Source organism: Paramacrobiotus metropolitanus, unplaced genomic scaffold, assembly GCF_019649055.1.
Source record: "Paramacrobiotus metropolitanus isolate TYO unplaced genomic scaffold, Prichtersi_v1.0 Parri_scaffold0000062, whole genome shotgun sequence".
In the NCBI taxonomy this organism is placed as follows: domain Eukaryota; kingdom Metazoa; phylum Tardigrada; class Eutardigrada; order Parachela; family Macrobiotidae; genus Paramacrobiotus; species Paramacrobiotus metropolitanus.
The window spans coordinates 558,818-572,363 of NW_026570282.1; the positions used below are offsets into that span (position 1 = coordinate 558,818).

At 40.2% G+C, this 13,546-nt stretch overlaps 2 protein-coding genes across 3 annotated transcripts; both read left to right on the plus strand.

Moving 5' to 3' along the window:
• The first annotated feature begins 1,234 nt into the window (after positions 1-1,234).
• On the plus strand, positions 1,235-10,502 carry LOC129593469 (uncharacterized). Of its 2 annotated transcripts, XM_055489797.1 has the most exons (15): positions 3,246-3,412; positions 3,553-3,943; positions 4,361-4,420; positions 4,707-4,809; positions 4,897-5,209; positions 5,694-6,550; positions 6,772-7,152; positions 7,348-7,587; positions 7,670-7,831; positions 7,894-7,977; positions 8,085-8,204; positions 8,291-8,368; positions 8,868-8,981; positions 9,048-9,101; positions 9,514-10,502. In XM_055489797.1, exons 3-15 carry the CDS (start codon positions 4,367-4,369, stop codon positions 10,233-10,235), a joined length of 3,282 nt encoding a protein of 1,093 aa, XP_055345772.1. In that variant the 5' UTR covers positions 3,246-3,412; positions 3,553-3,943; positions 4,361-4,366; the 3' UTR covers positions 10,236-10,502. The 2 variants fall into 2 exon arrangements, with proteins under 2 accessions (XP_055345770.1, XP_055345772.1); XM_055489795.1 differs by lacking the exons at positions 3,246-3,412; positions 3,553-3,943 and adding an exon at positions 1,235-1,440.
• Positions 10,503-11,178: 676 nt separating this feature from the next.
• LOC129593637 (uncharacterized) lies at positions 11,179-13,428 on the plus strand. The gene is made up of 4 exons (XM_055490055.1): positions 11,179-11,558; positions 11,644-11,746; positions 12,204-12,534; positions 13,088-13,428. Exons 1-4 carry the CDS (start codon positions 11,502-11,504, stop codon positions 13,212-13,214), a joined length of 618 nt encoding a protein of 205 aa, XP_055346030.1. The 5' UTR covers positions 11,179-11,501; the 3' UTR covers positions 13,215-13,428.
• The last annotated feature ends 118 nt before the right edge of the window (positions 13,429-13,546 follow it).

Below are 13,546 nucleotides of genomic sequence, written 5' to 3' on the forward strand. Positions count from 1 at the left end.
TACGAAGTAAGTACAGTACGAGTAGCAGAAAACACCTGTAGTAGCAGGATCGTGCTCTAGGAGCACTTTTAATGTTCTATATAAGGAATTAATGGGCATTCCTTAATTTAATTTACTTTTGTACTACTACTCGATCAGTACGCAGTATACCAGAACCGTTGTCTGGTATACTCGTATACTACGTACTACCAGACAACGGTTCTGGTAGTACGTAAGTAGTATACCTCTACTAGAAGTTCCAATTTCGAAATGTTTCACTGAATTGTTTTAAAATAGAGCGTTCCAGGGATGTAGTAAGGTATTCAAATATCGATCGCGATCGTGATTCCCAGAAATTTTATACTTCTAGTTTGCTTACGCTTACCGGTAAGTGTATTTCGTTTTGAGCTTAACTTCGAATGCACAGCGGTTTGCGATATGAAGTACAAACTACAAAACACTACTTTGTTTTCGTTACAGCGCTACTCGTTCCCTAAATTTTGATAAAGAATTACCATGTAGGAACGCTCCTACATGAGAATTCTTTATCAACATTTAGGGAACGAGTTAACAAAGCGTAATGCAACAAGTGCGGTTGAAATAATTTCGATAGAAGAAACCAAAAACATTTTACCGGTATATACTTATCAGATTCACGTGTAACAAGATCTCGAAAACATGTATGAAGAAGCTGGATGCACATGCTACTAGTGGCGACATGCTTTATACATAATATCCATATATCTTCTTTGGTAGAATTGTGTCGAATCGATATCGCTACAATTATATTATACTTCAGATTTTAATTATGATAAAGTTTCGCTCATTATTTTATTTACATAGTCCAACAGCCAACAAGCTCCATTTTAATAAGAATTAATTATTGTCTCTCAGGCTTTGTATAAAACTATATTCCTGCAGTAGAGCGCTGCTTCGCATGTGTACGTACACGAATCACAAATTGTATATCTGTACTGTTGCAAATTTTCGCAGTAATTGTGACTGTACCTACATTTATTGAACATATTGTAGGTTCCTCTACGTAGGCTCATGTTTACAATAAGGTATACCAGGTCTAAACTTTGGCGAGATGGTACAATAAACACAGCATGAAAAAAGTGCAAATTAATAACTTGATTGGGTTGAGTGTGTCATGGTTGAAGTGAACTTTACTAATACATGCCCTGTGGGTGAATATCACGTCATGCTTTATATCATTGTGGACACATAATTAATGCAGCAAAGAAATGTCGGTAAATGCAGTGTCCGAAGAACAGTCGAAGCAGACACGTTGCCGTGCGGTCTGCATTTTGACAGGATATTCCAAAATGGTTTTATTTGTTTTGCTGGATTAATATGAATTACGTAACGATGTAAGGAATAACTAGGATGTCTGGAGCGGATCTTCTTGTTGCTATAAAGGTATTAGGATTTGCTGTGGATTGAGCGGGACCATATAAGGTAACTGTCGCTAACTGTATACACGTTACATAACACTGTGGCGTTGTTATTACAGACCTGTATGTCGGCAATTATTCTTGACAGGTTTTTTTTGTCATTTGCCCAGTAGAGATTTGTTCTTACAATGCTGCTATAAACTGCTATTTAGAGACTAACACTTATGTGGTGTAAAACAAATTACTAACAAATGCTTACGATAAAAGGTGATAAATATATAGTAAAGAAAGTGACAACGATAACGCGCTTGCCAGAAGGGTTTGCAACTGCCGCGCGGAACCCGTGTTGCGCATATGTCCCAGGTTTGAGAAGATACCTACCTGTTTTGGCTTCTTTCATATTTCGTAAAGACCGGCCTTTTACATTTGCAGCAGCTTTACTGTATATGCGATAACATTAAGCACAAACCTACTCAAATTCACCATTTGAGCGACGAATTCGTATTCGAGTACGTATATAGATATATGTATACTGTATACAAGAAAGTGCATTATTATTATGCACTGAAAGTTATGATTGTAGTTCTGAAGCAAGATAGTATGAATTATGATTTTAATTTCTATGACGAATTACAAATTTATTTTTGCTTCTTCGTTGCAGCGGCGTAGATTGCTTTATTTCGCTGATATTAGTTAAAATACAGCCACGAGTAGAATTTGGGTTTCTTTTTCTTAAAATCGGTTTCCAAATTGTTGAAATCTAGTAAGCGATATTTCAAAAAACCTTTGAAAAAAATCGAGGTTTTTCTAATCAGCTTAATTATTGGCTGCGTGAATTCACCATAATACTTTGTGTGTTTTCTTGGACACAATTTCATCGCAGCACTTTATTTAACACAAGCGTTTAACCACAGAACTGGCAGGTGTCGAGAACTACAAAATATACCACGAAATTCGGTCTGGCCTAATTCAATAGGCCAATAACTGGCTTTGAGTACTCGTATAAATTTTTACTTTTAGAATTAAACTACTAAGAATATATTATGTACATATGTCTAACGATATATGTCTAACGATAAACACGGTTCTGTTGTCATATGCTTACTTCGAAATAAATCTAAACAGTAACTAGACATTTAAATGTAAACCATCTTCCCTTAAAGCACAGAAACATCTCGCACATTTTGCTCGTGTTATAATTAAATCGAGCACTATTATTGTAGCTGCTTCTGTTTTAAACTCATGACAAATGACTAACGCTCATTATCCAAACACAGTGCTATGATTAACTCTCCGGTAGAATGAAAAAAGCATAGCTATAACTGATTCCCAACGAAATTGGTTGACATTTATGTGTACAAAAAAATCAGTTGTTATTTTGCCAAATCTGCAAAGATAAGATTCACATGGGTTTTGACAATGCGTACAGCAAGATCAATATTTATATTTTTCTACATATACGTAAGCAGCAATGGCGATCACGTAAGCTTGCGTTAAGGAGACAGACTTGCCGGTTTCCGTATAGGTAGCGGGTACGGGCCTACGGTACAGTCACCCAAACTAATGGCAAATTGGTGAACGAAATAATATATTGAATCGTATAGTTTGCCATAATATTAATATATGTGTTAATGTTTTCTCTTGTTACGTTCCGGTTACGGCATGACAATGTGCTCAAAAAGGTAGTCGAGCAGTAACAAGTTCGAAACGCATAAAGCGTGAATATGTTATTGCAGATATCTTGCTCGGTCCAGCAACTGTAGCTTATTAAACGCGGCATCGGCTTCCGTAGGCTCCAGCAATATTAATAGAAAGCAAGTAGGAGGATGTATTGTCAAGTTTAGGAATTGTGTCGACGAACCGCATTGCCGTGGAGAATCACATCAGTCGTAATTTTTGCGAGTAATATGATCTACAACTCTTCTGTATCTTGCTAATGCTTAAGTTTATGCTTTCTCAATACCTTTGGAACACTAATTAGTACACGAATCGTGGGTCATCTACAACAACTGCTAATTCATACGCTACGTGCTACGGTATTAATTAACGACTGCTTTATAAAAGGAATATAGATATATTCTGCATAAATCTGTACAACTACTTCGTACAAGCAGTTTTTCGGTAGAAACTTACGTTACTATGATGTTTGAATTTCCATTCACTAAAAACCTCGTAGATTTCGGAAACGACCGGAAATACCAGGCTTCGCGCTTTCTCGCGCTATAATTTTTTTCGGTGTGTGGCCATGCGTGCTGTGCAAGGACACCGTGCTTAAAATGGTCATTACGCATTCTGTCAAACGCTAGGGTAGTGAAAGTTGACCTAACCGTGGCGCGGTAGTCTTTAATTTGGAGCGTACGTGTTAATTTTCTGAGTGGAATTTGTGCTTGGATTCAGCAGAAACTACACAAGCAACAATAATATTCTGTTTTGGAACCAATGGCAGTGCACTTTTGCTGCATGATAACGTTTTCGTAGTTCTTTCTTGCCATTCTGTAAATATCGAATGTCCAGGCCAATGGAGTGTACTGGCTATTATTGATTTATGTACTTTTCATTATGTCCACGTAAGTATCATACCGGTATGTACTATAAGATCATGATGTCAGATTCGAAGGTATAATACAGAGCCTGGTACAGTACAGTCGTGAATTTAGAAACATTTATTAATTGCTTCATACAAATATTAGCAGACAGTACCTACTAGACTGACAAAAAGTGACAAAACTGTCGGTCAAATAACAGGTTTTTATTTTTAAATGATATTTTTGTAACAAAAGATAGCGAGATTTCAGGATTTTGCTTTTGAAAATATTCAAAGGCAAATAATATTATGAAATTTTGTTTTTGTAAAAAGAACATCCTCGTGTCATAAGAAGCTGACTATTTTATTTAGATTTGTCAGCTGCATCAAGAAACTTATAGGCTTCTTTTTTAATTTATACCGTTTGAAAACTTTGATTAAAAATCATGTTTTTTTGTAGGTTCCGATGGCACCCTTAAAGCCGGGAGGAATTTTTGGTTGTGGGTTACTTATTTTTGCCGTAAGAATTATATCATCGTAGTCTGCGTAAAAACGTGCAGTTAGTGGTAAGACAGTTTTGATGACTTACTTATGGCTAATATTAGCATTTATCTTATATCTGTTAAACTTTACGAAATAGGAATGGTACTTAACGATGCAGAAAACAGCGTTTGCTACTGCAGCACCAAAATTTATTATCATGTTCTTAATTAATCTGTTCTAAAAACATCTCCATGGCCAGGAGCTAAATCAAAGTAGATATAATGTAAATGATAAGCACTAATGCCTGTTTGCAATATACTTAGGTGCTACTGCACATAAAAAATGCGAACACCCAAGATCCCGCACCAAACGTCATTGATGCTTTGGCCGGGCTTAAAACGCAATTAAATACAGTCAACTCAACAGGTAAGGCGCTGATACAAATTAAGAAAGAAATGATTTCGTAACAAGTTTTGACTCATTTTCTCTATTGATTGCGCATCTGCTTTGTAGCCGACCTCCTGTGCGAGTCATCTCGAATGGTAGTGAATTTGACCTTTGCTAAGCCTTTTTTTGGGAAGATTTTCGCGGAAAATAATGATACTGACCAGCGCTGCTGGCTGCGTGGAACAGGGGCTAGGACTTACCAATACGCTATTCCTCTGAAAGAATGCGGCACTCGGCAGATTTCTTTACGGGAATTTGAGAATACACTACAGGTGCGATATGGTCCCAAAACCGATGAAATCCAACTGGAAGATGAACGAAAAACCATACTGTGCCGTTATCCACCACCTGTCGTTCCGCCAATCATCCCTCCGCCGCCGTAAGAACGAACGTTGACCGGTTTACACATGTGCCAAGCTTGTAATCGTTGTTACGCAAAAAACAGCCAAGCAAAAAAGAGCAAACACGATAAATTAATGCAACAATACTAAACTGCTGTAAAAAAAACTTCCTGGCAAAACCAGATGTAACAGTGTAGAGGTAATTTTGATATGGCTTACGATATAAGGAACATCATGCTGCTCGCACATATAACAAAGACGGAAACTGCTCCAACGTGGCCGTCTACAATGGCACCCATTTGAAAAGAGGTTTTTTATTGTAATCGGGTTTTTCCTAAATCAAGTGGTTGTGGGTTACTTATTTTTGCCGTAAGAATTATATCATCGTAGTCTGCGTAAAAACGTGCAGTTAGTGGTAAGACAGTTTTGATGACTTACTTATGGCTAATATTAGCATTTATCTTATATCTGTTAAACTTTACGAAATAGGAATCAAGTGGTATGTTTTATGCTCTTGTATAGGCCAGTTGCCGGAGCTCCTCCCATTGTTCCCAAAGCTTCCGTAAGTGAGCTGGAATTGCTCCTCATTATTGCAGCGGTGTTATTTCTCGGCTTACTACTCCTGGGACTATGCTGCGCCTGGTGGTGCTGCAAACGACGAGCAGCCGCAAAAGCGGTGGAAAGCGAAGGTGTCTTAATCGAAGCGCCGGATGTGATGAAGCTAGCTGGCACCACTGTTCCCTTCTTGGACATCCGCATTCCACGGGCCACCGCTTCTACCGCCGGTAGCGATGTTAGCGAATCCGCGCTGATCCAGCGGCTGGAAGAATCCGAGAATTTCCCTGTTGTGCCGCATGGCGAGAACGAAATTATGCGCATTCCTCACGTTACCCAGTTGAGCAAAGGTTACGAACTGCAGGAAGCCACCATGGTCATTCCCGCCGGGGGTGACAGACCATCGGAAGCATCGGAAGGCGGTATGGAAACCGAGATTGTGGAGGAGATTGAGCGAGGTCTGATTCCGCCCATTCCACTCCGACCGCCGTCTCCGCTGCAGAGAACGGAACTGGAGAGGGAAACTCGCACCGATCAGATAGAAACGGAGTTGGAGCATACATTGATCGCCGGGCGCCGGATGCAGAGGTTACCGTCCTCCGAACCGCCTCTTGATATGCGTAGTGTAACCGAGCTCAGCGAGGAAAGCATCACCCGGCGTACGGCTCTTCCCAAACCTCCACCAATTGTACCGAAGCTCCCACCCAAGATGAGTACGACTGAGCTGGAAACCGAAACACACTCGGTAACGGAGTCACTGGAAAATGAGCTGATTTTACGGGCTGTGCCAAAGAAGCAACCGAGAATGTTGCCGCCTATGCAGTGTAAGAAAAAGTAGTACCTAGTGGCTATTTTTCGCTGAATTATTTAAAATATGTCATAATATTACTAATCATATCAGTGTCAGACTTTATGTGCAAGCTTTGAGCACCAATAAATTTACGGAACATCCAATAAGAAGTTTCGCTTTCTGTTTTCCACAAAAATTAAACATATACCCACAAATTTTATATTGTTAAATGCCGTTTTATATCTAAAATTTCAGTGCCATTGGACTCGACCACAGAAACAACAGTAACCGAGGAAGTCCGGGAGAGGATATACCCCGCACGTGGTGATACCACGACGACCACATTGACCGAAAGGTCAAGAATCGCCGGTCCACAAGATGTTACAACGGTTACAACAACCACAGACGAAACAAGAATTTTAGAGAAACTGGAACAACCGCCGGTTCCACCGCCCCCACTATCCACTACAACGAGAAATGTAAAGGAAACCAACGTTCGGCGAATATTCGATATCTACGCCGACCGACCACCGCCCACCATGTCGCCTGCTCGACCACCTGAGACTACTACAACACACACTACTACCACGGATATTCGTAGGAGAGAAATTGGTGTGCCATTCAATGTTCCGCCAGGTAAATATCTTGCGCAACTTTGGATTCTTTATAACAGCCTAAAACAAATCGTAAAATCACGGAAATAGCGCTGTAAACTACGCTTGCACTATTAGTAAAGAATGAGTAAACTGGTCACAACCTGCGCGTGAGTTACCGGTGAGACTAAAGCAACACAATGTGCTGATGGTATGTAATTGGTGAAATTATTTTTAGCGCCAGTAACAACCACCACGACGACAAAGGAAACTGACATACGACGAGAATACGAATACGCTGCCCCACCACCGCCACCAGTGACGACGACTCAGACCACCACTGAAACAAATATACACCGCGATTACATGTTAGCACAAGGGGCACCACCGATACGTTATGCTCCCTCCACCAGAGAAACGTCCACGTCGTTTATCAGCGAAGAGCATCGTATTCCCCCGCGTCCAGTCTATGGTCCGGGTGAGAATCGTCGAACGATAACGACCAAAAGAATTTTTGCTTAATGTAAACATTTTCATTTACCTACATTTAACATTTCCAGATACCACTACCAAAACCACTACCACAACGGAAGAGAATATCCACCGAGAATTCGATGCCTACACATCCCGAACAATGCCTCCGCCAATGGGCCCGTTGTCGTCGACTTTCAGAACAGTCCAACATCAACGATTCGGCCGCCGACCTTTTCCTCTGGAGCAAGGTAGTCTGCAGTTGTGGAATGTTGTCTGAAACGATTGTTCATATTGGCGTATTTTTTAATAGATACCAACGCAGTGCTTCGCGATACCTCAGCGTACGCAACTAGTCATACCGAAGACTTTAGAGAGGAAACTCACACCGGAAGTCGTAAGTGTGCCGCAAAGCGTGACAGCCTTTTGATTTTTGAGCAGCGTTATATTTCATTTTTTTTATAAAAGTTACTGGGTGATGTTTAATATTTTACACTGTGCTAGGTCGCCATCCATATTATCCTGACAGTGGTTCCTTTACTGAGAGAACTACACAACGACTGGAAAGCGAGAGTTATCCCAGCGGAGAATACGCTGTTCCAAGTACTGCTGGCACTCATGACCGTACGTTTTATTACTTACATAAAAAATTACATTGGAGGAAATTCTCGACAAATTTTCACATTCATATTGTTCGTTTAACTTAGCAGAGCGCTTTATATCAACTGCCACAAGAAACATCCAAAAAGAATTAGATATCGGAACACCTCCTAAAAGTTCGACACCAGGTAAATTGTTTATGACAATCAGTGCGTATGGACAATGCGATTGTCACAATTAATATTTCGTTTAGCAGACAAATGTCTAATCTGACTCGTTTTAATACAATGTGAATACGTAGAAGACATAAGAATTAAGGTAATCTAAAGGAAAAATATTTTAAATCGAATCTTTAGCACGCTGGCGCACATGTTAAATCTTTTGATAACAATTTTCTTCAAATTCATCGCAATCGTGAAACCTGCGAAATACATTATAACTAAGTAATTAAATTCTGAGCGATAAGTTCCTGTCCAGTGGGACTTTGCCTCCGCTAATGTGTTTGCAATAATCAATTAAAACTGTATCAAAACTTCAAAAAGTGCATAACAGTGTTAATTAAACACGTAGTCGACAATAGCTAATAAGAACGAATCTGGTCATATTTCATATTTCGGTACCAATAAAACACGAGAAAGGGAAGGCTCTTTACCATAAACTTTCTCTAACTGTTTTGTTCGTATGTAGATGACGCTTCAGTGCGCGAGAGCGTGACCCATGCGAAGACGACCCGCAGCACGGACATCCGCCGTGACCTAGATGTTATGCCACCGACGTTTATACCGCGGCCGACGCTAAGCGGTACGATGGGGCTGGGTTTTTCTTCATTCTGGTCGATCAAGCAGATCATTGCGATACTTGTTGCAGAAAACCGTGGAACTGAAACAATCACAACTACTGAGAGACGCGATTCTCGGCGAGGTAGTTTAGTGATTTTTCTGATTTATAGTCGAACTGATCGCTCAAGCAGCTGCAGCTAAGCCGGCAACCGCAAGTTGCAGAGTACTAAACAAATGCCGGCAACTCATCTAGCAACGCTTCGAAACAAAATTATCTGGTTTACAAAATCGACTCTCCAAGTGCAAAAACATAAAATACAACGCGTATTTACTTATCTTAATTTTTTAATTATAAAAGTACTTTAATCAGAACTAAATTGATTATGCGCAATTTCAGAACAGTTGGCCGCCGAAGGGTTGCTTCGGCTGAATTAAAGTCTAAACAGAATAAAAATTTTTGACTACGAGTACAGAATGTAAGTATGTTCATATAACAAAGCTAGGCCGATGAAATCATGCAAATCAATTATAAACTGACCCATCTGCTGTATTAGGTTACGCAATAGCTTTGCCAACAATCCGTCCGTTTGAACAAACCAGTGAATTCGATGAGCCGCGTCATCCAGTAACTTGGACACAAATCCAACGCGTACTGGACGAAGATACTAATCGAAACCGCACCTCCGTGTACCAGATTAGTCTTCTTCCATCGGCCGACGTGGAAAGACTGCAGGATCTTATGCATTACGACCAGCAGTTCCAGTCCTATGTCACGCGTGTCCGAACCGTTTATGACCTGTACTATATCAGCTTCCAGCAACCCTACGATACGTATTTCAGCCAGTCCTCCTGGACGATAATAATCAGGATATTCATCAATGTTTTGGATCTTCCTCGGCCGCACCCTGGAGAACCTGGTTTTGTCGAGCCGGAGGCCGAATGGTTCATTCCACCCCATCCTGCAGAAAGACATAGTGATATGGAATCTGTAGCTACAACAGCTCAGAGCTACGCAGAACGAGCACTATCAGAATTCACCGAAGAAGTGCCACATATAAACCCTGCACGATTTCCGGGACAGTCCGGTTCTGACGGGTCGGATGCAGGGAGCAGTTATTTTGGATCTGTGGCACGTCGCGGTGGATCGGAGTATGCAGTGTCGGAGCGGTCTGTGTCAGAGTATTTTGAGAACGCTCCAACTATTCCATTCACCAGAACGTCCAGGCAAGTGCGCACGGTACAAAGAGTGGAAGAGGAAACAACATCCGAATTGTGATAGTTATGCTTTTGCTCGATATGCGTTATTTTGATGACCTTTAACCGTTTGATTGTCCGTGCCATTGATACGTTCCCGTGTGCTAACCGTATGGTACTGCCTTTTCTCTACTCAGTTGTCTGTGCTTCTTGAATTTATGGAGAGGTGAATATTAACACTTTGGGATTTCCTGGCTTAAAAGTTTCGTTTTGTCCGATTGGTTTGCATTTCTCGAAAGCTGTTTGATTGAGTAACCAGACTTACATGCTGCAATAATAAATTCTGCACACCACAGTAGTTTTAGCCGTACAAAGCCTATGATTTATTAATACAAAAGACACCTGCTGCACCTTCAGCTCCACAAAATAAAGTTTACTACGTACCAGATTGTTCAAACACTGAAATCTGCGTCAGTTCAATCTTCTATTATTCTTACTGCATACAATACATGTTTTGATGATGGTTAAATAGTTCAAATGTTCATGGTTTTGGTCTAACCGGCGAGCAAGGTAAATTATCAGAATAATTTTTGCCGCTGTAAACCTCGCCTTACAAGTTAAATGTGTCTGTACTTGCCAGTATCAGTTGTGTATGCACACTTGTACTGTCCGCTCTAAACGAAAGCTCGTTTAGAACAAGTGTTTGATTAATAAAAGGGTAAAAAAACTGCTATGACCGTAATTCTTAGTGCGTTTTTTATACAGTTCGCGGACAAGAAATCGAATTAGCTATGCACTTTTCAGTGCAAAATACGTGCGAATCCATTAATTTTCGGCGGACGACACTACTCATAGCTGAGAACTCCGTAGTCTCTGCAGACCTTGTTAGGACGATTGTAGCAGCATAAACTAACAGTCATAATATTCATTCACGTATTTTTTTTACCGGTTCGAAAGCCGATGCACCTTGAAAGAGCATATCAGATACACGTATTAGCAGCGAGTCAGTAAACAGTGTTGCTGATGTGTTGACATGTTTGTTGTATTGTTAATGGGACAAAAGAACTATCACATTGGGCCTTCAGCAATCGGTCTTGACAGTGCAGTGTCCCTTCGCGGCGTGTGTGGTGCTTGTCGCAGTACCAGCTCTGACTAGACAGAAAACCACGCTCAAGACCATCTGATAAAGTTCGTCACTATTGTTTACAAAATTACAGCGATAGTAATTTGAAAGTTGTAGAAATGATTTTTAATTGCGCTGGCGGTGCATGAGAATGGCACATACGGATCTGCGTACGGGGAGAAAATTGAATTGCTGGCTATATGCTTATTCGTCCTCGTTGCTGCCATGTGCGAATGTTTCTGGAGTGCATGGCTATTTGGCAGCTCGATTGTGCTAATTTTTGTGAGTTTTCGCATATTTGTTCGCTCCGCGTTGTGCCCGGCTGCCCATATTCTGAACCTGTCAAATAAAATCCCCCCTGTTTCAGAAAGCTGCCGGTGTTACCGCCCAGGATACTTCCTCGTTGCCCAACGTCACCTTTCCTGATTGGTATTTCCCGGCTACGGATTTCAATAGTTCGCGTTTGATTAGTAAGTGAAACTAACACATATATATATGTATTTGTTTGCATATGGTCCAGATTCCAGATTTGAGTAATGTGGCATTTATGAGGAAGTGCATTTAATTTGATATACGCACTTATATGCACCTATCGGTTATCTGTAATTTTGTTACATGTTTTTTGTTGGCATTGCTGAAGTTGTTGGTCGTTTATTAAAGAGATACATAAGCGTATACCTGCATTTCTGGTTGTCCTTCAATTGGAAGCTTTGCTGTCCAAATTTTGTTGCGTGTGTTTTTGCGTTTGCCGGATCCACGTTTGCTTCGTCGGCAGAACAATTCTTGTATGCGTAAATCTGACGCAGTTATTCATGTTGCTTGTATATTTCGCCATAATGTTAATCTACTAAGAACACCATCTCTGTTAACAAGATAATTAAATTTTTATTTGTTAAATATTTATCACAGTATGTATACAATTTGCAGCCAATATTTCATGCCATAACACGGAAATTGTGGTCGATCTTGTGTTTGCCGATCCTTTCTGGGGACTGCTTACCCTGGAAAAATCCCGAGGCCTGCCTTCCTGTCAAGTGCAAGGGAATGGTAGTGTGCATATGATATTTCGTGTCCCTTTACGCGACTGCGGCACAATACGCACCATAACGGAAGACGCTTATGAGCATACAAATGCAATGACTGTCATGTTTGACCGGAGCCATTTACTGGAAGCCGGAGATCAGAGGAAGGTTCTAAAATGCCGTTATCCTATTCCCCCACCTCCTCCTTTCCTGGAAGTTAAGCAGGAAACGCATAAGTAAGTACTGCTAGAAAATTACAGCTAATGAAAGTATACATATTTATATATTCATGTAATTTATATCGTAATGGTGACTATTCTGACGCGTGCTTTGTTGGCAGAACGGTAAGTAGTACCCTATTCGCCGAAGACGTGCTAATTAAACTATTTTTCTTCGGTAGTACTCGTACGGTACATTTTTTGACATAAGGTTGGCGTTTAAATAACTAGAGAATAGGCAGTTTGCATAGTATGATGTGCAATCATTAAAATTTTTGAAACAAACAAAACTGTATGCATTTATAAAACGCAGGTATTAGTGGCACAGTTACTCATTTTACATTAACTCAGCTTTCCATAAATTTTTCGTGTTTTATTCGTGAAAGACAGCTTAACGTAACGTCATTTGCATTTATCTGGGAACTGAAATTATGTACCCACAATGTCTTTATTTTAAAACTCGTAGCTTGGTTTAAAAATTTTTATAATCAAATGTTTCGGTTAATCTATCTGTAGTACGTACTGCAGTTAAATTCATGAGAAAAATCATAATCAACTTGGTTGCTTCTAGCGATACCGGAAATAGCGCGGAAAGTTCAAGACGACTTTTGGGTGGAGATTTGTTATTGTTGATTGTTTTCATGGTTTGTTTTATATTTACTAATACTTACCATATTTGTCCTGTGGTCACTCTTTGATATTTGTTGTGATATTGCTTGCGTGTTTGGAAGTATTTCCTCTACAAAGATTACTTAATTGTCGGCGGTGTACAGTCATTGTGATTCAGTTCTCAGTTAACAAAAGAATATGGAATCAAAATATAAAGGCATTAATTTTACCTTCTGGAATTCCAAACCGGTGGGTATTCCTTTTGAGAGTGCGTTCATCATTAAGTTCAGTTTCATCTGTTCGATCGGTCGCCGGTGTTATACGGATAAACGAAAATGTTGCCAAATACGAACGCATGGTTTTAAAGCTTAATTAAGAACCCAAAGATCACTGTAGCTGCCATAAACTGTATATTATTGTA

Coding starts and splice junctions, on each gene's coding strand:
- LOC129593469 (XM_055489795.1), top strand. CDS start 4,367: ATGGCACCCTTAAAGCCGGGAGGAATTTTTGGTTGTGGGTTACTTATT. Junction 7,832..7,893: donor ACCTTTTCCTCTGGAGCAAG/GTAGTCTGCAGT, acceptor ATTTTTTAATAG/ATACCAACGCAGTGCTTCGC. Junction 9,102..9,513: donor GAGACGCGATTCTCGGCGAG/GTAGTTTAGTGA, acceptor CTGCTGTATTAG/GTTACGCAATAGCTTTGCCA.
- LOC129593637 (XM_055490055.1), top strand. CDS start 11,502: ATGTGCGAATGTTTCTGGAGTGCATGGCTATTTGGCAGCTCGATTGTG. Junction 11,559..11,643: donor GCTCGATTGTGCTAATTTTT/GTGAGTTTTCGC, acceptor CCCCTGTTTCAG/AAAGCTGCCGGTGTTACCGC. Junction 11,747..12,203: donor CAATAGTTCGCGTTTGATTA/GTAAGTGAAACT, acceptor TACAATTTGCAG/CCAATATTTCATGCCATAAC.